The sequence below is a fragment of the Molothrus aeneus genome, chromosome 2 (assembly GCF_037042795.1).
Source record: "Molothrus aeneus isolate 106 chromosome 2, BPBGC_Maene_1.0, whole genome shotgun sequence".
Taxonomy (NCBI): domain Eukaryota; kingdom Metazoa; phylum Chordata; class Aves; order Passeriformes; family Icteridae; genus Molothrus; species Molothrus aeneus.
Genome location: NC_089647.1, coordinates 30391624 through 30414928, shown reverse-complemented (window position 1 = coordinate 30414928; position 23305 = coordinate 30391624). Strand labels below are relative to the sequence as shown.

At 42.7% G+C, this 23305-nt stretch overlaps 1 protein-coding gene across 3 annotated transcripts in view; it reads left to right on the top strand.

The window, feature by feature from the left end:
- PAK1 (p21 (RAC1) activated kinase 1) overlaps window positions 1-23305 on the top strand; it is a 76971-nt gene that overhangs the window by 23174 nt on the left and 30492 nt on the right. For 2 of the 3 annotated variants that reach the window (XM_066572296.1, XM_066572295.1), the window contains exon 2: window positions 20394-20604. In XM_066572296.1, coding sequence (XP_066428393.1) covers window positions 20415-20604 — 190 coding nt within the window. In that variant the 5' untranslated portion in view covers window positions 20394-20414. Of the gene's footprint in view, window positions 1-4661; window positions 4741-20393; window positions 20605-23305 lie in introns of all 3 variants that reach the window. The other variant, XM_066572294.1, reaches the window with a different exon arrangement.

Below are 23305 nucleotides of genomic sequence, written 5' to 3'. Positions count from 1 at the left end.
AGTTAGCTCTGTGTGGGCCACAGGAATTGACAGCATCAGGTAAATAAGTGACCAGATGTTCAACAGCTGTCTGGAAGGTTGGCTTTCTGAATGGACTACTGAAGAGAAAGCAGAGGATCAAAATTCTCTGCTCCAGATTTGTAGATTTTGATAGGTAGTTTAAATAGGCAATTTAAGAATATTGCTTTGCACCTTTCTCAATGGCTGCCCTAAACTCAGTCTATCCAAATATTTTTTCCAGGCGTCATGAAGAATTTGTAATGCTTTCTGTTATCAAAAGCAGAGCTTGAAAGAGTCCTGCACCATACCAAAGATATGAATGCTGTGTTAAGGAATTTGGACATATTAATAAAAACAATATATTACTCTACCACTCTCTCCTCTGAAATTAAACGTGTCAACCAAATTGCTGAAACAGTAGACGGAAACTTGGCAATTACATTTGTGTGGCAATTTGATTCTCCCAAAATACCTCTGGAGAGCATCCAACTGTAGCTCTGCTCTGATCCCAAGACTACCCTGCAGATGCCCTGAGCACACAGACATGTAAGCAGCAAGCTCTGGCGGCCTGATCTGTGTAGTTGCTAGAAAGCTTCAAAATCTGCTTTGCTCTCAGAGGACTTTCCATTTGGGAAAGGAACTGATACCATTCCAATTTTAACTCGAAGAGGAAGGGAAAATAGAAAATCTTCAGAGAAGCAAGTTTTTGTCTAGACTGTGGAGCCAGCTGGGTGTCTTGTTCTGTCTTGTCAGGCTGCCTTCTTGTTTGAGGTTGTGTCTGAGTGGTTGACAAGTGCATTAACTCTGGGAAAATAAACCCACTTTTGGTGTGGCAAATGAACCCTGGACTCCCGTGACCATCCTCTGCCACAGTTGTTTCAGCACTGCTTTACTGACCGATAAAAATGCACAATCTTCTCTCCTTGTCCTTTCCCTCTCATCATTTGAAAAGCTCTCCTCTGTTTTTGCCTTAAAAACTACTTTTGAAATGAAAGTTCCCTTTTGTTTCACTGACTATAAAGTGTGCATGATAATTACAGGACAGTTGCTGTGTTAGGTGAGATACTGCAGTGTTTCTGCAGGACAAAACCCTGCTCCAAGCAGGAGCAATTCAACTTCTCTCACTCAAACCCCAGGAGCCAGGGACGAGGGATTTCCTCAGTTCTGTGCTCAGCAGTGACAGTGGTATCTGTGTGGATACAATTTATTGCACTGTAAGTAATAGTTTAATGGCCTTGCACGAGATAAATGCTGCTTCGTGCTGGTGTGTGGTTTTCAATAGTATGGCAGAGAATTACTTAGGCCTTTTAATCTGCATCATTCAAGAAGGCAGTATTTTAAAAATGTGATTATGATATCAAAGGTTTGTGAAGTGAAGGGCAGAGAGGCTTTTGCTGCTCCAAAGTTTTCCTGTCTAGAGAATGTAAGTCATAAGCATGACAACTATGGGATTTTTTTTTGTTTTTGCTATTTTATTTGATAGTTTTTTTATTCTTTGAGTCAGGCTTCTTTCCTTCTCCTGCGTTTGGATCCTCTTAAAATGACTAGTTTCAGGGAAAAATGCAAGCATAGCAAAATACCTGTGGAAGTCTTCTGTCATTTGCTAACTAATTGCTGCTTTTAGAGTGGTACCTGTCTTGTTTCTTCAGCAGTATGTCTACTTAGCTGTGCTCTTGCTTCAAAATAACTCATGTTTCATTCTCTGAAAGCCCACTGTCCTTGACTGTCTTTTAAACTTTTTTTTATTTTTATCATTTGTTTGGGTTATTTTCTGTTGGTTGCTGTCAGGGAGATGCTGTGGTAGCTAAAGAGGCTGTTCCTCTTCCCTGTTTTATCCCAGTTGTTGCATTGGTTATTTACAAGGATGCGACCTGACTTGCACCATAGTTGTTGACCCTGTCTTGTGCAAAGCCCTGCTGCCTCCAGGGATCCAAATAAAGGATCTTTTTAAAAATTAGATGCTACAGACCCTATGCTGTTGTCTGTAAAACCAGGGGCTTTGGTTTGGGCAGGACCCAGGCCCCCCATTCAGAGCAGCAGTACTGTACAAAGCCTTTGGCCCCTGGAATACCTGAGTTCCTCAGCTCCCTGGAATACCTGAGTTCCCTTGATCCCTGAGGGATCAAGGCCAGATTGGATTGAACAGGGCTCATAGACATGTTTCCCTCAGGAGAAGCACTCAGCTCTGGCACATACTTACCTGGTCAATATTTGCTTAGTTAAGAGTGGGAAGGGATGGGAAAGTTCATCAGCCAGTGGTAAACTGGTTTCCTGAGCATCAATACCATTAGATTTGGGTTCAAAGGCACTGTGTGGGCAGAAACTGGCCTCTCAGCCCTCAGTGCCTCCTGGCTGTAAACCCGTCCACCTTGTCCCAGGTTGTGTTGGGGATGGCAGTAGCTATTTTAGGGCAGTTCTGGAGGTATTGGGTGGGAAAAGATAGGGATTTGGGTGCTAGAAAAAAGTTCTAGAAAAGCATCTGAAGGTGGGGGTATTATTGCACAAGTTAAATGATACCCTGGATGCAACTACTTTGTGGTTGGGGCTGTTTTAAAGTGTGGTTTATTTGGCATTGAATAGCTATCAGAGAGGTGGTTTTAGCCACTGTGCTTTTAAAATCAGCATGCTAAAGCCCCTTGGAGTTGTGAGAATATGTGTATGTGCAGACTGGTGTTGGTTGAATTCAATTGTTACAAAACACACCCTTGGAAACCTCATCTGGGATGGTGTTGCCATGTCCCTCACATTTTGCCAGTTTTCAGAATCTGTCAGGTAGTACTGTGTGGGAAGTGTTACAGGGATAAATCCTGAAATCCTAATTTGGGCTAAACTCCCACTGTTTTCAGTGGGTGGCTTGCTGGCATTAGGGCCAAGTACCCCCAGCTATTACAGATGACCTTTCTGTCCTTTAAAAATCAAGGAGACTGAGACTTGATGCCTCTGTCTTGTACTAGAGATCAAACTGTAGGATTGCAGCCCTTAAAGTTTGTACATGTGCTGAGATTTGTGAACAAGAAGTTGGTTAACCAAAAACATTTCCAGTAACTGTTCTTTAGATTCGCAGTAGTGCTGGTGAAATGCCAGAGATCTGGAAACAGAAATTAGCTGGTGACGTAGAGCAGTGCATGAAGAAGACACTAATTCCATAGGGGAAACACTGATGTTCTGAAAACTCTACTTTTCATAAATGGAGAATATATAACCCCATGTATTTTAAATGGAAAAATTTAAATTCTTTCAAATTACCTGCATAAATTTATTGAAATTGTTTGCTCAGATAACTGATTTTTATTTTTTTAGGAGAATGGTTCTATGAAATCCCTGCAACTTTTGTCAGTATATTGCTTTCCAGCAAAATTGAATTAAATGTGTTTTAGAAGTCAAGAGTCTGAAAGTAGGTACCTGGAGTTCCTGACTATCACCGAGTGGTTGAGATCATAAGTTGTTCTGGCTTTGTCTCTCTATGGAAGAAAGAGGGAAGATGGGTTTGTGTTGGCGATGCTTAATAAAATCAAACAATATTCAAACAGTAAGAAAAGAAAAAGGCCTAAATCCCTCCAGAAAATGTTGCTGTGCAAACCTTGGCTGGCAGGTCTTCCCAGCTGAAGAGCTTCTTTCCTACATCTCAGTGGAGCATCAAAATTAAAGTCTGACTGAACCCAACTTGATGTCAGCCTCAAATATTATGTAAGGGTATCCCAATAACTTGCTCAGTTGCTAGTGAGGCTCTGAAGCCCACACTGTATTGTTTTTCTTGCCCATTTCCCCTTGGGTGGTCATTGGCTATTCATATTTCCAGCTCAGGAGGGCTCTTCTGTCCCATCACTTGGACTCCAAGGGGGAAGAAGCATTTTCAAATCCTTCCATCCCCCCCTTTACCTCTGAGTTCACCCTCTGGATTGTGTACACAGCTCTCTTTTTCCTTTTTTTCTCTTCCTGAGAATATGTTTCTTGTGCTAACTGAAGTTGCAGAAGCACCTGGAAGGGTTTCATCTCATGCTGTGTGCTCTCTAACTACCTGAATTGCCCTTCCTTTAAAGACTTGATTGACTGGTAGGAGGAGGGCCAAGCAGACAAGAAGTACTTTGGCTTTCTCCCCCTCTTGTGCCTCCAAGATCACAAATGAGGTCTGTGAGAGCTGGGACAAGAGCTGGCATCTCCCTAGTACTGGAACTGTACTCCACACACTAAAATTCATAATGAGGGTGTTATGGTATTGATCCCAGCTCTTCTGCTGGTTTTCTGCTCAAGGTTGTCACAACCACTTCTAATTTGTCTTCATCACTAAACTGGGGCCTTGGATACTAAGGAGTAAAAACGTGCTTCAGACAAGAAGTCTGAATGATGTTGTGTGTCTCTCTCCTTTAAAGCCTTCCTGTCAGTTTGTGTGGCTTATAATTGCAGAATTGTAGGTTGACAGGAACCTCTGTGTGGATAGTCTAGTCCAATTCCCCATCTAATGTAGTGGCAGCTCAGTGGCACGTCCAGTGGGATTTTGAGCATGCCCAAGGATAGAAATTCCCATTATCTTCCTGAGTAACATGTGGTTTTCTGAGTTCTGTGGTTTTGTGTCCATCTCCCCTCATCCCCACCCAGAAAAAAAAGTGTGGTTTTGTTGTGGGGTTTGTTCTTACATTTAAATGGAATTTCCTGTATTTCAGTTTGTGCCTGCTGACTCTTGTCCTGTTGCTGGATACCACCAAGAGGAGCCTGGTTTCATCTTCTTTACATCTCCATCAGGTATTTATGCACATTGGGAAGACCCCTCTGAACTTTTTCTTCTCCAGGCTGAAGAGTCCCAGCTCCTTCAGCCTCTCTTTATATGCCAGATACTCCAGTCCCTTAATTGTCGTTGTGGACCTTTGCTAGACTCTAAGCAGTATGTCCACATCTCTGTTGTACTGGGGAGGGAAGGACTTGTCCCACCCAGCACTCCAGATTTGTCTCACCAGCCCTGAGCAGAGGGGAAGAATCCCCTTCCTTGACCTACTGGAAGTTGTTTTTCGTAATGCAGCCCACATGCTGTTGAACTTCTTTGCTACAAATATGGTTTGGAGGCTCATGGCACACTTGATGTCCACCAGGAATCTCAGGCCTTTCTCTGCTTTTTCTGCTTCCTTTCTGCCTGTTGGCTCCCAGTCTGTGTTCCTGAGCAGCAGGGCTTTGCATTTTCCCTTGCTGAACTGCACAGGTTGGTGTTGGCCCATTTCTGCAGCCTGTCCACATCCCTCTGAGTGGCCTCCCTGGTCTGTTAGCCACCATTTCCTATGCTGTATCATCAAAATTCCTAAAAATTGACTTTCTGCTGCCACCCATAATCTTTCCTTTATAAAGAATTCAGAGCCCTGGGTGAAGTATGTAATGAATCAAATCTCTCAACAGTTCTAAAAAGTACATTGCTGTTCACTTGGGAAAGTCAGACAGAGATGAGGCAGCTTCACTAGCACTAACAGAACATTAAATGCTGTGCCTTGTAGGAAAGGACTTCATTATTATTATTTAGGACTTTCATTCCTTGAATCTCTGATACTTCATGCAATACCAGCTCTTGCCCTTTGCTAGCACCATAGCAACCTGCTATAAATGTCACTATATAATGTGGCTTGTTGGCCAAAAGCTGGACAAGGAATGCTTTCTAGGGCAGGAAATCCATGGGGTCAATAAAACAAGTGCAGTCGAATGAGGGAAAAATCCCACTGTTATTTTATAATATTGCAAAGTGATTTTTCTTTTTCTCTCCAAAACTGTGCCCTAGAGGAAATAGAGGCATTAACCAAAATTCTCTGAATGCTTTATCTATATCCCCTCCCCCAAAACCTACATCCTAGGCACCGTCTAAACCTCTGGGCTAACAGATGGTGTTGAGAGGGGGAGGGAGGGGGAACGATTTGCATCTAAATAGCTGAAATAAGAAAGGGTCATGTCCCACAGACCAGCTCCACTCACCTGCTGTTTAAATCCCCCTGAGAAACAGGCAAACACGCTTGGTTTTTTAAGGTCTGCCTCAGCTGTACTTGCTCTCTGAAACTTTCTGCCCTAAAAAAGCTGCAATCCTCTGCATCTTGCTGTATGGATTCTGTTCTGCCCCCAAAAGGACGAACTTTTAAGGCTTTAGTTCTCTGAATGGATTTGACAGCTGTGTCACTTCTGTTCAGCCCTCCCATCAGAGTGACTGTTGCTGTTGGTTAGCATAATTAGCACGAGCACTAATGATACAGAAAAGGTTCAGAGCAAATATTACCTCTCCTGCCAGCTTGCTACTCTCAGGGCTGCCTGACTGCACCATCAGAGGTGCTCTAGCCATATGGTCCTGTGCACTTGTGATGCAATATTCTGTGCTGGGGTTGTGTGTGTAGGTGGGATGGGCTTTGGCTCTAGTGACCTCCAGGCTGCACCCAGTGGGGATCCTGATCCTGCAGGACTGTGGCATGGTGTTGGATGGCTGTGCTTAATCCTGCAGGCATGCAAAGCCAAGGTCCTCTGGCTTCCTGACTGTGTCCTGTTACAATTTCTCAGGTCTAAGAGCTTGCTGCTTTGTAATGATTTTGTTTTGGAGTGTAAGGGTCTTTTGCCCACCTCTGTTACGCATTCATGGAGACTACTCTGGGGCTAGCCCCCTGTCCTGGCAGCAAGAAGTGTGCTTTTGTCTCTTCAGGCAGAGTTTCTCAAAATTTAAGGCTTTGGAAAGCCTGTAATAAGAAAAACCTCCCCCGTTCTTCATAATCATGGACACATTCACAACCCCAAAACCATCCTACCTTATTTCCCAGTGATATTTGGAGAGGAAAGAGGGCTTTTCATGAAGTTTAGTCTTAGTACAAAACACCAAGATGAACAAAACCTGGTTCTACCCATCAGTTCCTTGGGCTTCCACACTCAAATACTAAAAATAAATAATATGACAATAGTCCAGGTGGTTCAGGAACTTTATTACTGTTGTCTCTTGACAACATCTTCTCTACTTCCCAAGAAGGCAGAGGCATTGAAAGGTTGAGTTTGGCAGACTGGAAGGCTCTGCAGGATAAGGAGTGGTGAAGATGATGTCTGGGGACTCACCACTGTCTGCTGTGTGTTGATCTGGTAGAATAAAATGTCTCCAAAGGAAGTTTTCTATTTCTGGAATTGCAAGACCTTGAATCTCTTCTTTCTTCAGCACAAGCCTGGAGGGAATAGGTGAGGTTAACCTTTGCTAAGCTCCTGGGCTCTCCCTCCCACAAGTGTCTTGGAAGAGAAAATGGCCTTAAGAACTGTCTTTGTTTTTTTCTTTTTTTCCCCCTCATTTAATTCCCAAGTGTATTTCAGTACTGTGGGTAGTACTGGTTGATGTGCATTAGGGCAGCATGGATCTGAGCAACAGCCTTGTTTACGTGCCTCTGGGGAATAAGTTTATTTATTTTATAATTTAATATAGATTCCACATAATAGAAACAAGATCCAGTGTACGAATGCTTACAGAAATAACTGGGCAATGCACAATACCAAATTATATTATTTTAGAGCAGTCTGTGGTACTTTATAACTTTTCACAAATGTGTTTCTTTTCAGTACTTTGTCACTTGAGGATAACTATGTTTTATAAATGGTCATATCACATGATGCATATTCACTGTCTGGGAGTAAACAAAGAAGTGAGTTAACTCGGGTGGTGCAAGTTACATACACACATGCACACATCAATGTGTGTGGATATACATGTTTATACATCCACACTCTCTTCTGTAGGACAGACCTCTGCCCTGCTTCTTCTGCCCCCTTCCCCAGTTCAGTGATGCAGGCTGGTCACTCGCTCTGGCAGCTGTGCTGCTGGTCTTTGCCATGGATAAAATGCTTGTTATGCAGCAGGACCCCACAGACCATCTAAGAGCAAATCCAGAAATGAAAGATACTATTGGAAATGTTTATTTTCTCTGTTTTTTAAAAACAAGACCATGTAAATTGTGCATCTGTAGCAGAGGTGCACGTTACTTTTTGACAAAGGAGGCAAAAGGGGAATATATGAGGAATTACGTGCCCTTTGAGGTGAGGTTTGCAGGTAGTGGGATCGAGACTGGGGAAACTGGATTTCACAGACTCCTAGAATTGTTTGTGTTGGAAGGAACCCCAATGATCATCCAGTTTCAGCCCCTTGCCTTGGGGACTGCCCTCTACTGTGCCAGATTGCTCAAAGCCCCATCCAACCTGGCCTTGAAGACTTCCAAGGATGTAATATCCACAGCTTCATGGGCAGCCTGTTTCAGTGCCTCAGCACCATCACAGGAAAGAATTTCTTCCTAGTATCTGATCTAAACCTGCTCTCTGTCTTATGGCCATTCCCCCTTGTCCTGTAACTCCATGCCCTGATTCAAAGTCCCTCTCCAGCTCTATTGTAGCCCCTTCAGGTACTGGAAGGTGCTCTAAAATCTCTGTGGAGCTTTCTCTTCTCCAGGCTGAACAATCCCACGTCTCTGAGCCTGTCTGCATAGCAAAGGTGCTCTGGGCCCTCTGACCACCTTTCTGGTCTCTTCCAGTTTTTTTCCAGCAGGTCCACATCCCTCTAACACTGAGGTCCCCAGAGTGGGATGCAGACTCCAGGCAGGGTCTCACCAGAGTGGCGCAAAATGGAGAATTGCCTTCTTCTACAGTGGCCCGAGATGTAGGCTGCTTTTATTTTAGCAGGTTTCTTTTATTAAGTGGCTTACCAAGTGGCTGACTGACATCGGAACATTTATTTCTGTATCTTCCCAAGCTATCTCCCTGGAAGAGGAGTTTGCTGTACAGAAAGGACCATTCTGGTAGTCTACAGTGTTACTTCAGTCACTTCCTCTGTGTGGAAGTAAAATACTAAAGAAAAAGATGTGCTGGATTGGAACCATGCCTAAAGCAATTCTTGGCATAATGGGATTATTTTACTGACTTTTAATTAAAATAGAGTTCTAACTAGATTGTTTTGAGCATACATACATCTCTGGTTTGTTGTTGTTGGTCTAATTGCCTCCTAAATTAAAGGTATTGATATTCTAATCCACCTTCTCCCTTGAGATACTGGCATTAAAAGAGGATGTGGAATGCTATGTAAATGATTTACAGGCATGCAGTATAGAAAATGGTCTTTAAAGGCATTAGCCAAAACTTAGGTCTCCCCTTTACCTGTGATGTCTTGACAGAGAGACTGATGAATTGTTATTTTTCGGTATGTATTTATTTCTCTGTCCTGACAGGTCTTTTAAATGGTTAGAAATGTAGTCTGAGAAAAATGCCAATAATCTCAGCCTTTGAGGAAGAAGCAGTTAATGAATCTTCACGGAAATACCCAGAGTCCAGATGCTCTGTGGGGAAGAAAAGGTTGGGAGCCATTGGACCAGGGGTTGGGACAATACATCATCTCAGATCTAAGATGGAAGCTGTCTGCTGACAACACAAGATACTAAAATGGCAGAATTACAGGCTTATTTGCTTAGGACTACTTTTTGAGAGCCCATTTTAAAATGTCATGATCTGGGATTTGACTACTTCTATTTAAGATATATTGGTTAATTTTTGTCAGAAATAAAGCATTACTTTTTTGCAGATTTTTAATTATCTTTACGAATTGAAACCCTTTGGGGAAGTTTCACCTGTGTGGGATGTAAATTCAAACCATGCTTTAAGTTTAAAGAATATATCTTAGGCTCAAGTCCAACTTCTTACTTCAAAGCTAAAATGGACCTTACAAAGTAGAAGGCCAAAAGTTTAGATGTCTGTTTTATAACATTTTAATAGAGTAGCAGAGACTGACAAAACTTTTGTCAATGTAGAATATTTAAGCACCTCAGATAAAACTAGCTGTACATTGAAGAGTGTTCACAGGAAAACAAGAGTTATTTCCAGCCTGAAGAGATTTTTCTTAAAAATAAAAGCAGCCAAACATGCATACGTTGGGAGGCTGTGAATCAGCACCTGCAAATACCAGCAGGAATAACCAGGAATGGAACAAAAAGTTGGATGGGGCCCTGAGCAACTTGATCTACTGGAAGGAATTGCTGCACATGGGCTGGACTTAGTTGATTTTTAAGGGCCCTTCCAAACCAAGTCTTTTCTATGATTCCTTGAAAACTTGCACCAAAAGAAACAATGGGAAAGAGTGGAAGAAGCAACCTCATCCTTGCAAAGGAGACAGTTCACTTAAGCTGTGTTGTGGATTGATTTGAAGGATCTCCTTTCCCTCAGCAAATGTATTTTACTTCACTGAATCCCTCTGCAATGAGTATAAGAACAGGAAAGATGGAGTTAGTGCAGGCTGTGCCACAATATGAGTATGAATTGTTAGGAAAGAGGAAGGCAGCATTTGCCTTGAGACAAGTGTAAATGGCATAAAGTGAAGGGGGAAAAAATGGTTTGGGAAGTGCATCCCCGTGCATTGCTCCTGGGTGTGCTCAGGGACCAAAGCTGGGATTTCTTGAGAGCTGTGCAATAGCTGTTTCCAAAACTGATGACCCTGTTTTTATCTTGAGGGTTTTTTAGCAAACAGACCTGTTACTGTAGAGGTGAGAGGTGAAATTATGGTGTGCTAGTTACAGAATTTAAAGTGTCCTTTTATACTCTCTTGCCTTGGATAAGAAGAGGGAGTGTGGTCAGGTAACCTGAGGTGGGTGCTGGGTTTGTGTGGCCAAAACACTGAGAGAGCTTTGGGTTGTGGGTAGGTACCATATCTCTATGGCAGCCTGCTGCAAACATTCTTGACTCTTAATTGCTGGAGTTAGGGGAGGATGATCAGAAAACTGTACCTGGACTTGCTGCATGCTGTGCTCTCCTAATTCTTATGCTGGTGGTCTTAGGAGCAAGTAGCTGTAGGACTTGAGCAAGATGACTTAAAGCAATGGGAGGGAATACTGTACTGAACAAAATGCCTTAACTCATACAACTTCCTAGAGCATCTGTCTTTGGTTGTTGTCTTCATTTGGGAAATCAGTTGAGTTTTATCTACCCCTTAGCAAAGGCACAACATTGTCTATAGAGAGATTCTTGTCTGCCCAGTAGTGGCCATAAAAAGATTGTTATCATTTTAAGTACACAAAGGGCAAACTATAACCTGACAAAGCAGTCTTGAGATGAATAAAACATGCATACTGGCAATCCATCGTAATCCATCCATCAGTGAAATCCTAGTTCTGCTGAATGTGCAGTTCATATTGTCACTAATTGTATGATGTAGATGCTTGTCCACTGGGAATTGGATGGAAATTAGCAAGTCACTTGCTTCAGATGCTGACAGGGCTGTGAATGAGAGCTCAGTCAGTCTCCTCTGGGTTGGGTTTTATGGCTGCAGTGTTGCTGCTTCTTGAGAAAAAAATTAATTTTAAATAGGTAGCAGTGAAGATCCATGCATCCTGCTGAAAGCTGCTTAGGTCACTGTAGCAAGAACAGAGGGTAAGAAGATCTGTGCCCCAGAAAAGCACAGATCTTTGCTCAAAGATGTTGAGGAAAACCTTGCCTGCTATATCTAGCCTTGCAATTAACTCCTACTCCTAATTACATAGTGCCTTAAAACGGGCCTGCCACTGTAATAAATGATGTTGTTATATTTCCTTTTGTTCAGTGGAGTAAAAATAGTTCACTTGGCTCATGGGCTTTATTTAACTGAGCGCTAATGCAGACTTGGTTGTAATATATTGCAGGAACAGCAATTCCTTTGTGCCAGTCCTATAGAGCTTTCTTTTCTCTACTGACATACAGTAAGTATGATTGGGATCTGAGTAAATGATGTGATAAAAGGCTTGATGGTGCTTCCTAAAAACAAACTGCCGCTCATTAAATTAAACGATGATGATTCTTAATGGACTAGTTAGTGCTCTGCAGTGCATTTGGTACAAGTAAGGAAGTCTAGGGATGTGAGACCTTGCCACTGTGGCCCCTCCTGTATGTTGTAGAATCATAAAGCAGGTAGAATAGGGAGTTTTGCTAGCATATAATTATAAACACAGAGGTGGTGTTCTTGCAGCAAAGAAGACCACTGTGACAGTTTAATTAGGGGAGAAACCACAAGCCACCTTAGGCTTTTTCATTTTGCCTTGTAAGCGAACTGCTCATAGAGCATTTCATGTATTGCACTTGAAGGGGTAATCATTGTAAATCTGAAGCAGATTTATGTGCAGTTCTCAAATTGCTTGTCTTCACTGATATTAAATTAGCTCTTGCAGCACTTGGTATTTGATGGTGCTTGTCTCTAAATTCAGTTTTTCTACAAAAACCTCATATTTGATGCAGAGCTTATCCTGTCTTTGGAGAACTATTCATTCTCTCCTCTTTTCCCACCTTTGAAGAACCAAAACTTTTAACAAAGCAACATGAAACTGAACCAATCTTTGTGATTTTATTTAATTGAAATCTACTGCCAGTATGAAAATCCTGGCTTGCAATTAAGGGAATGTGACAGCTTTGCCAGTCATTACATAAATACTATGGAGCACTGGGCTTCCTACTGTCATTAGCTGCAGTCAACACAATGGAGCTATACACAGGAGCAAGAACTACTCTGATGATAAATGTTTGCATTTCCAATTAGCACTGAACTGTTGTGGCATTTTCCCCTCAGTCTAATTGAGGGTCTTGGGTGGTTTCATTCACTAATGATAATTGGGTTGTCTTCTTGCTCTTTACTTTCCCAGCAGCAAAAGAGTTGAATGAGTTTTGCTCTTAAGAACATTGGTTTCCTCCTTGCAGGTCTCTGTGTCTCAGTGTTTCTTCACTTGAGAAAAAAACTCAGCTTTTCCAGGTTAATGTAAACTTTCATCTATTTATGTCCTGTGGCTTTTTGCTAACCACTGCATTGCAGTGTCCTCTGTGCCTGTGGGATGTCGTTGACTTGATCTGAAAATGTTCTCATTTTCTTATATGTTTCTTACCCCTACCCCCATTGCTAAGTGACAGATCTCTTGATTTAAAAAGGTGCAGTTTTTGCAAATGCTAACATGTATTTAAAGTGCGGATACATTGCACTGGGAATTATTCCACATTAGGAGATAGCAGGGCTTAATTCTGAGCCCTGTGTCCCATGTCCATCTTCCTGCATTGGAAACTTTTGAATGGAATAATGATTAATGATTCAGCTGCTCTCAGTTGCTGTTGCTGCTAATGTGTAGTTAGGACTCTGAGCAAAGTAACTTAGGCAGGAGTAGTGGGGGTGGTTTTAACTGTGTGCATTAATATATTCTCTTTTTGCTGCTTCTAGTAATTTCCTCTGGAGCACAGATTTCCTCCAGGAAACCTGCTTATATGGGTTTTGGATATGCTTTAACATAAGAGGCCTTTATTTTTCCCACCCTGCTTAGCAAGCTCTGACTCCAGCAACTACTTTGACTTGTGTGGTTGAAGCCCTGCCCTCCTGTGAGCAAAAGCAGAACCAGAGCCAAGGCTGCTCTGTGCTGTGCTGGAAAAGGGAGCCTGTCCTGACATCTGCAACAGCCAACTTGCTTGTTCAGGCATGTAGGGGGAGGGGAGGCAGCACTTCTGGAGATGAGGAAATAAGGAGGATGATTTGTGGGCTGAGAACTTTTAAAAATTATACTCTTGGTTCTTTCTGTTGCAGCTTGGATTTTATTTTTTTTCCTCCTTGAATATGGATGCAATTTATTTCTCTTGGGCTGTTTAAAAGCACTGTTAGGAGTAGGTAAATGCTTGATGAAAATGAGGAGGCTGCTGCCCACGGATGGAATCAGGCAGAGCTGATCTCTGCGGTTCTCCAAGTTTGAGTACTGGAGCACAATTAAGGGGAGTTCATCACGTGTTCCAGGTACTTGGGCATAGCTGGCATTGATTGTGAAGTGGTTATTGTTTGACACAGCCATTTATTTGTGCAACAGCTGAAGCCAAGTCTAAACACGGCAATTTAAGCTGGCATTGCCTCTCTGTGGTTTTGGATTCAAGCCTAATGTGGTGAAAAGGGCTTGACCTGCCTCAGTGCTTCTAAAACCCTCAGTGTGCCTGGGTTACTGTCAGAGTGGTCATGCATGGGCCCACACTGGAAGATGGTGAACATTGGGCTTTGATTCTTTCTAACAAAACAGAAAGAAGCTTCCTTAACTTGAATGAAAGGAGAACTCTGTTGCTAGGAATCGAGTGGTTATAATTAGTCTGTTCTTCTTTAGAAGCGTATCTGTGCAGTAGGATGGGTTAGCATGGATATCTGCCCAGGGAGAGATTTTGCAGCTCTCCTGCCCACTACAGGGATGTCCACGTCCTCCTGCAAAATCTGGGCTAGGGAATCCCACCTTGCATTTAGCCCAAACTGCTGGGATTGAATGAAAAGCTTTTTTCAAAGGACCGTCCAGACTTTTGGCTTTTAAAATTCCAAGCCATGGGACTGTCCAGCTTTTCCTGTTGAGTTGTAAGTGGTCAGTCATCCTTTATGTCTGGCACTATGGAAATAATGCTGGCAGTGGAGCAAGACTGCAACTGGTAGTTGGCAATCTGCCATGAGAGTGTCTCCCTTTCCCCTCCTCACACCCACCCGCCCACCCACTCGTGCTGTCGCAGGGGATGCATTCTCTTCTACGTGTATACTGATGTTGAGAGATTATTCTTTCATTTAGTTTAGCAATTTCATCTGCATCTTTAGGTGTTGGCAGCACCTGCAGGGATCTAACAGGTAAGTTCTAAAAAGACATCAGTAAACATTGCTGTTTTGTAATTATTTATTTGAACTTTATGCAAGCCTGTATTTAGTCTGTTGGGGTTTTTGTGTTGTTTGTTTGTTGTTATTTTTGTTTTGTGTTTGTTGTAGTTTACATGTAAATGCAAGGTCTGGGCTGGTGCTTTGCTGGTCCTTGGCTTTTTTGGTTTAATTGGCACATTTACATAGAGCTCAGATGTGCAGTAACTGGTTGGGGAGACAGCTCCATGCTAGGGTTTCTGAGGGTTTTTTAATCACCTCTAAATGCGGTGATCGGTCTTTCCTCCCTCAGAGTGTGTTGCAGCTGCCTTTTTTGTGACAGCATGTGTTCCTGGTCCCATCTGCTGCTGGGTGGAGGAAGAAGACACCTCTTGCCTCTTTTTCAGGTGGAAGGCGTGGGGTGCCTTTCCTTCAGCGTGAGACTGGTGTTTGAGACTTAGTCCCACGTAAAGTAATAAAAAACGAATGACTGTCTTCATCCTGTGTGGAAACCCAGCTGGTAAACTCTGATGTTACTTTTTGTGCTGGGATTTGCATGGAAGCGTGACAGACAGGGAGAGAATCTGCCGCTTGCAATGTGTTTGAACAGAGCAGGGCACAGCCTGTGCTCTTTCTCACCAGGGCAGTGTGAGGGGGAAGGAGGTGATTTTAACTGTGTGTGCTCACAAGCAATTTCTAGCCATGGGGTGGAAGGATGCAGGGATACTGGTGCAGAGGTAAAACACTTGTTCTGATAAGGATCAATTCAATTAAAGGTTAAAACTCTCTCTTTTTTTTTTGTTTGTGAGCAAGACACTCTTTCCTCACCCTGCCAACAACAGAATACTAGTGTCTTGGAAAAATGGGAGATTTCCTTCTGGTAGTAGGCAGAGAGGAAAGAGCAGTTGCTGAGCATCTTCCTCCTCCCCGTCTTGTTTAATATAGTTTATTCTTCTGTAAGTTGTAGTGAGTAACTTACAGCTACTCTCTTGCCAGACTGCATGAATTATAGATGTCTCTTTTATGAGTTTTCATGTTGACTCCTGCAATTAGTATGCATTGGACGTAGTTATCTGTATGGCATCTACTGTAGCGTAGGTTTCAGCCTTTCTGACTTTTTAATTGCTTTCTGTTTTAGCAATCAGTCATCTGTCTGTCTTGCTAAAGAATGCAAAGAGAACACAAGCAGCTTGATGGAAACCTAGAGTTCAGCATGGAGCAGCAGGTTTGAAATGATGTGCTTAAGTTAAGTGGAAGGAAAAATTACATACATAGAGGGTCTTTGTTCTCTCTTTTTTTCTGCTTGTGTATGTGCTAGAGTAGGGTCAGAATGTCCCACCTACTTTTGGGTCCCACTCTGCAAGGTGAATGTCTCAGGAGGCTGTGCCTGTACTACAGTTTATGCCTGTAGTTTAGGAATAAACTTCACAATTTCCAAGTCATATAGATGTGGCACTTGAGAGTGGCATTTGGTGGTTAACACCATGGTGCTGAGTTAATGCTCGGACTTTATGATCTTAGGGTCTTTTTCAACCTTAATGATTCCGTGATTGTCTTTTGTGTTCTATCGTCTTAACAAAGATCAGCAGACCGGCACGGATCTTTGCATCTGTGAATGTACCCTGAGCTCTTGGATGCCACTCTTGGCACCTGTGGGTGCTGTTTTCTGTTCACTACTTCTGCTTGTTCACTACTTCTGCTTGTGCCATCTGCCTACGTCTGTCTTCTTCCTGTCTGCATAAGTGTTTTGTAGGTGTAAAAGGAGAGTTTGACAGGTTTGCTGTTGGACTCTGTTGAGTCTGGGGCAATGATATGTAGCTAATGGCCTGCAAAAGTTGATTGGAAGGGATAGGGGTGCATTGAAGGCAACCATGACTTGACTACAGCAGTCACAGACTGCAGTATGTAATAAAACTTATCATTATTACTCTGTGCTTAAACAACTCAAACTTTCAGTACTCTCAAATGTCTGCAGAAACAATAGTCCTACATTACAGCTATGCCTTCCCCAGTGGTGTCTGTGGAGTTTGGTTTGAGTGCTGGTATTTTAACATATATAGTAGTTGAGAAGAATTGTGTCTGCAGCTAAAATGTATTCCCCCATCTAACTCTGGTTGAAAAGTTCATGTGCTGTTTCATTGCTTCCACTGTTCACTTAATCACTCCATGGAAACCTAAGATGGATTTCTCAAGGCAGAGTCGTGCTGGTGCGAAGAAGGAAATAACTCAGAGCAGTGATGCTTTGCATTCCTGTTGGAATGGAATGGCTTGTGCCAAGCTGAGTGACTCATTTCAGTGGCCTAGCGCTGATGTTCTGCTGGCTGGGGAAGCGACTGCCTGGTGCTCTGAATTCGGGCAGTGCCTACATGAGGGGGTTTGTTTAAAGCCTGCTTACATGTGAATTGGCAGGAGATTATTTTAGGAAGAAGAGAATTTGCACAGCCAGCTGGGCTGCAGTGGGGGAGACAGCTACCTCTGTAACCACTTGGCCTGGCTCTGGGCTCTCAGCTCTGCCTTGGGTGTAGAATTCTGTCAGGACAGGGTTTCATCTGCCTACTTTGAAGCCAATAGAAGTTGAAAGTATAATGATGTTACATTTGACCTCTGTATTGCAGTGGGAGGATTTATTTAAGCAGGTTTTGATTTTCCCTTTAAATATATAGTGGTACAAGGCTTTTGGGAACCCTCCAGTGCAGCTATTACAGGGGGGAACTTCTGTGGAATCAGTCTCTTAGTTTTGTGGATCAAGGGATTTCTCTTACCCCCCCATCTCCAAACAGCTCATGTAACTCCAAACATAAGACTTTGATGAAGAGAAAGGTCTGTGAACTTGAGTGATGGAAGGAAAACGAGAGGGTGTACTATAGGCTTTGCCTACAGCAAAGGTGCAGTTATCAAATAGGTGTGAAACAATAGTGGTTGTAAAACTTCTCAGCAGTTACTTGCTCTTTCAGGGAATAATGTAAGATAAACAAGAGCTTGTACTGCCAGTTTCTATCCCTGTGGTAAAACAGTAATTCACTTGTGCGCTATCCTTTCTGACTGAAGGATTTTGAAAAACTTTCTTATATTGAAGAAACTGAGAGCAGATGTCCCTGGGGTTACACTGGTGGAACTGAGGGGGAGGATGCTTGACATCCAGAGACTTTTCTTATACTCTTTTTTTTTGAGGTTTTTCCTTATGTTCTCTTTCTTTCTCCCAACACTAGACCAGCCTCTGCCTGTAATTTGGGGCTTTTTTTATTCTTCCTCTCACTTCTTTTTCTCCAGCCTGGAGCCACATACTGCTCTATTTTGATCTGATGTTGCATCCGTTCCCCAACTTAGTTAACTTTACTCTTTCTCCTGCTTAGTTTTGTGCCTCTGACAGCAGGTATACTGACCTCTCTGCTCAGTGGGAGAGGGACCCAGAAGTGAGTCAGTCTCCATCCCAGCCATGCCTGCAGCTCCAGGAAGTCTGGCTGATGGGGAAATCTTTGGGTGCACCTTTATTCAGACCCCTGCTGGGGGTGAATCAGGCTGTTAGAGCAGCAAATGTGGTGCCTGGGGAGGTCTGTTTGGCGGGCAGAGGGCAGCTAACATTCCTTTTCCTTCTGCTTCCCTGTTTGCAGTGTATTCCTATCACCTTCCTGGCAATTTGCTTTTTCATGGTTAAATAAGATCAAAGCAGAGAATGCATCTCTTGTAGGACACTGCTGCTTATGTTGTTTCAAATGGTTTAGTTGTGCCACTTCGGTTCCAGCCGCTGACACTAGGATGTGCAAAGCCCATCAGGAAGGGCTCAGTATCTTCATGCTTCACAAGATACATGTGCAGCAGTAGCTGCCAAAATTATCAGTTGGGTTTTAGCTTAGACTTTTTTCCACTGCTTAGGCAGGGAGAGTATTCATTTGCACCAACCAGTTCATGGCTGGCACCCCAGCTGTCACTCTGTTCTGTTTTATACCCAAGAATGGCATGAAGCTGAAGTGTGAGTGGTGGGACATGTGCAGGGCACATGTGAGGACACACCCAGACAAGTGCACAGATAATTTCTCCCCACCCCTCCCAAATGCCAAAGCTGTCCTACCCTTAAAATCAATCCCCAAATGCTAGTCTGTCATTTAATATTCCTTTGCATAGCTGTATTGGAAGGAGAATGGGGCTAGGGGCAGACCTTTTACAAAGTTCCCTGTGTGTAAAGACTTGCCCAAAGCCTTACAGGCTGTACTACACTGCCAATCCTCCCATTTAAGGGCAGCTGTGAAGAAACTGGGAATCAATCAATGGAAGCAAAGGTGGAGCTGCAGGCCAGCCATGGCTTGGCAGGCAACAGGGAAACTCTGCTCTTCGCAAAATCTGGCACATTGCTGCTGAGTGACTTCTGTGGGCAGTGTTTGCCTGCCTTAGTTCCCCACAGCAGCGAGAGCAGTGTGCTCTGGGTCCAAAGCTTGCCTGTTACACTGAGGATCAGTAGCTTGGCTAAAGAAGGCTTTGAAGGCTGGCTGGGTGCTGTGTGGCCATAGGACTGTGGTGTAGTGGTGAGATCTGTTCAGTGTGACTTAGTGTCACACTGAGTCCAGCCTATGGAAAGCACCTCCCTGGCAGTCAGCAGTGATCTGAGCATTGTAACTAAACTTCTTACTTGCAGAGAGCAAACAGCTTCTGACTTTCTGCCACGCTGCAACTTTCCCTGAGTGAAACAACTTCCCTTACTGCCTGTGAAAGTGGTAAAGCTGTTGAATTGCTTTTTCCACCCAAACAGAAATTGTTCCCACTTTGGTCTTTATTCAGCAGTTAACTCCCAACTCACTTTTGAAAGAAAACATAGTGCAGATGAATTCTAGTTTCCAGAAGGATCTTGCTGCAGCCGGGCTGTGCCAGGAGTAATGCTGATCTCATTTGGGTGGAACAAGTTAGTTGTTGCAGAATAATCTATTACCCTGTTCCCAAGCTTCCGTCTTTAAATCTGCACAGCAGGGATTATTTACTTATGGATTTAAGTGTGTGTTGGGGATCTGGTTTCGTTTGACCCTCCCAACAGAACAAAATGCAATCAACTTCCTGGCAGTTGGAGTTGCTCCTGAAGTTTGCAGTTACTGCAGGAAGGCTGGGGCTGGCTTGGCACAATCAAGGGCTGTGACAGTGCATCTGAGGGGGTACAGCTCAGGGTTTTATGGTCACTTCTACTTCTGAACCCACTCAGCAGCTCTTTAGCAAAGGAGCCTGAGCAGCTGCATCAAAACTCTGAGTACAAACTTCATTCTCTGTGTTGTGCTGTGCTGGAGACTGATGCAAACCTTTTGACAGTTTTTAGGAGAACTAGCATGGATCTGAGAGGTATTACAAACTCAGCAACTTGTTGGCTCCTCTCAGGTATCCTTCCTCTTCACTATGCCATATTAACCTTCTCACCCTGACTTCTGCTCCATGGTTTCTTTGAGAATTTGTTGTATCCTGAAATAGGCTTTTCTCAGTGATCAATAATGCAAATGCTCAAACATAGTCTTAATAACAGGAAAAAAAAAGACATCTTGGGTAGAATTTATTGTGTTGACACAAATTTTTATGCTGGGTTCATGTTGCTTGTTATCCTTGGAAGAGTTCAAAAAGCCAGTGGGTGTGGCACTTGGGCATATGGTAATGGTGTACATAGGAGTGCTAGGTTAATGGTTGGGCTGAGGTTGCAGGTCCATCTGCAAATACCCTGCTTGTGGTTTACTTGGTAGTGTGTGGTTCTAGTCCACAATAAATAAATAAATAAGTAAATAATTATGGCTTCTAACCAGTTTTCTTTCCCAATTCCCAGTAACGGCCTCCCCAGCTGAAGATGTCTAACAATGGAGTTGAAACAGAAGACAAACCACCAGCTCCTCCAATGAGAAATACCAGCACTATGATTGGTTCAGGAAGCAAAGATCCCGGGACTTTAAACCATGGCTCAAAACCTCTGCCTCCCAATCCAGAAGAAAAGAAGAGGAAGGATCGGTTTTACCGATCTATTTTGCCAGGAGACAAAAGTACAGTATTTTATCTCTTCTTATAAATCTTCTGTCTTGTTGTTGCAGGGTACATAAGGTACAGTCTGTAGATATGTTTTTTCTAATGATTAAACCTGTAACATTTAATCCATCTTGCTTTTTTTCACAGGATCATAGAATACTAGAATTATTTGGGTTGGAAGGGACCTTAAAGATCATCTTGTTCCAATTTACTTGTCATAGGCAGGAATAACTTCCATCAGACCAGGTTCCTCAGAGCCTCATCCAGGCTGGCCTTGAACACTTCTAAAGGGCAGCCACAGCTTCTCTGAGCAACCTGTACCTGTGCCTCACCACTCTCACAGTGAGGAACTTCTACCTAATATCTAGTTTAAACATGCCCTCTCTTGTTTTTAATTAATTCACTCTTGTCTTATCACTCCACGCTCTTGTCAAAATCCTTTTGCAGGTCTCTTTTAGGCCCCCTTTCTTGTAGTGGTTTTTTTTTTTTTTTTAATTTATTTTGCCTTTCCTATAAATTATGAGAACAGTGTCCCTGAAAATCTGGACTAGCTCTGGGACTAGCTCTGTTACTTCCCAGCCTGACTTGTCCGTAAAAAAAAGGTCTAGAAAATCATAAGGTTTTGTGCCAATTACAAGCTGGCCAATAAAGCTGGCATTGGCAATTGGTGGAGAGCAGAGGGAGGTCTTTTGCTTGTTTTGTTGTTTTAAACAGCAAATAATTTGAGTTATACAAGACTAATATGCAATTTCCTACTAGACCTGTCATATTTTGCCTCATGGCCGTTTACTCTGTTCTAATGTCTGGGTCAGGCATTGTCTACTTGCTTTTAAGAACATTCTGTCACTGAAAATTCTTGCATATTTCTTGTGAACTGAAGGAGTTTTTCATGTTCAAGGGACTGTAATAGATGGAAAAAGAGATAGGAACTGTGAACTGTACATGAAATTCTAATTTTTAGGATGAGGATATTTTAAAAAAACCTCTCTCCTATGAATCTTTTGAAGTGATGCAAAAAAAAAAAAAATCTTCATCCCCTAATATGTGCTGGCTTCTTTTTATATCTGACCTATTTTTTTGGAATTCCTCTTCGTAATACATCAGCTTTTTCTGTATTGCAATGGTTTCTAAGTCAAGACTAAATACCTTCAACTCCCCGGCCTTCAGGAGGGAGGCTGCCTCCTAATTTTTATTAGTGAAAAGACTAATTGAAATGATAGCTTCACTAATTTAAATAAGCAAGGTGGTGGATCATTTTCTACAAATTGATTGTGGCATTCATTATTATTATCCTTATCTGATACTTTTGGCATCTTTGGGTTGTTTTACAAATGTGGGGTTTTGAGCCTGCAATCCAGAAACCCGTGAGCTCAGTGTTAAATTTTGCTGGGTCTGGGTTAGAACTTGCCATTATGAATATGAATCCTAAAAAAGCTGCAGGATTTTTGTGTTGACTTACATAAAGGAGAGGAGTTTTTAAATCTCCGGGATGAACTGTTCCAGAGATTAAAGAAATCACCTGAAACTTGTAAAGGAGTAAAAGAAGTAGAACCTGAAATGCTAGTTTGAGTTGGATTATGAAGGAGAACTACGAACAAGGAGAAAAATGAAGGTTTGGGGAAAATCAGCAGACAGACTGTATCTGATCCAAAGCTGCCCATGTTTACTGAAGATGGGCCAACATGGCAGATGCTTCAAGACATGAGAGATTTTTGTTTAGCCAAGCCCAGCAGAGCCTTCTGTTGCAATACACCTGCCCAAACGAGAATGGCTGCTTCTGTCCTCTAATTCCTGTTGAGCAAAAAATTCCTTTAACACTGTCACCTTCACTTCAAATTTGTTGATTTCCATCTTATGAAAACAACTTCTAGTCTCATGATGACAGCTAAATTCCTATTGTGTCTTGCTGCTTAAACGTAGGGAAATTCTTCAGTGTTCACAACACTTCTCTTCAGTTTGTGCCTAAAATGACTCAGGTGTTATTTTTTAGTTTGGCTGAACTAAAAGATAAGTTGGTTTCCATTCAGTTAGAGGAAAGTAATTTTGAGCAAATCTGTGCTACCCCTGTACATGAGCAGAAGTGTTGTGTAAAGGACACATGGGGCATAAATCCAGGGCCTCATGCATGTTTGCACACTTGCATTGAATATATCCCTTGCCAGGCAGCTCTGAAAGTGTCATGCTCTGCCTGCAAAATTTAGGATGTAATTTGTAGTCCTCATTTCCTCTGTCCAAGCCTAAACCACAAATCTGGCATTTAAAAAAACCTGTTGGCTTAATACTGGGTGAGTCCTGCCCAATAGGATGCAGGGCTTGTGTGACTTGTTGCTCTCAGCAGGACTTGTGAATATTTTGAATTTTCCTGGGCTCAGGGGACTCATCAGTGCCTAACTGAGGGTGTCAGTCTGGCTTGAATGGGGCACATTTCTCCTTTGAACTTTGCTGAGCTCAGCTGCAGCTTCAAACAGAGGCAAGGATTTACCCATGAGATGACAGTGTGCAGCAAGCAGGAGCCCTTCCACAGTGACTGGGAGCACTTGAGTCCATGTTAGCAGTGGTGAAGACCTTTGTCATCTCAGTGTGCTTCAGGATGGCCTCACTGCGTGGTCAGACATCATGCTTCATGTTGCAGCTCAAGTTGCCAGAACATTGTAAGAAAAATTTATGGGATGCTCTTGTAACAGCATTGAAATGGAATGAGAAGGTGATGAGGTGTTT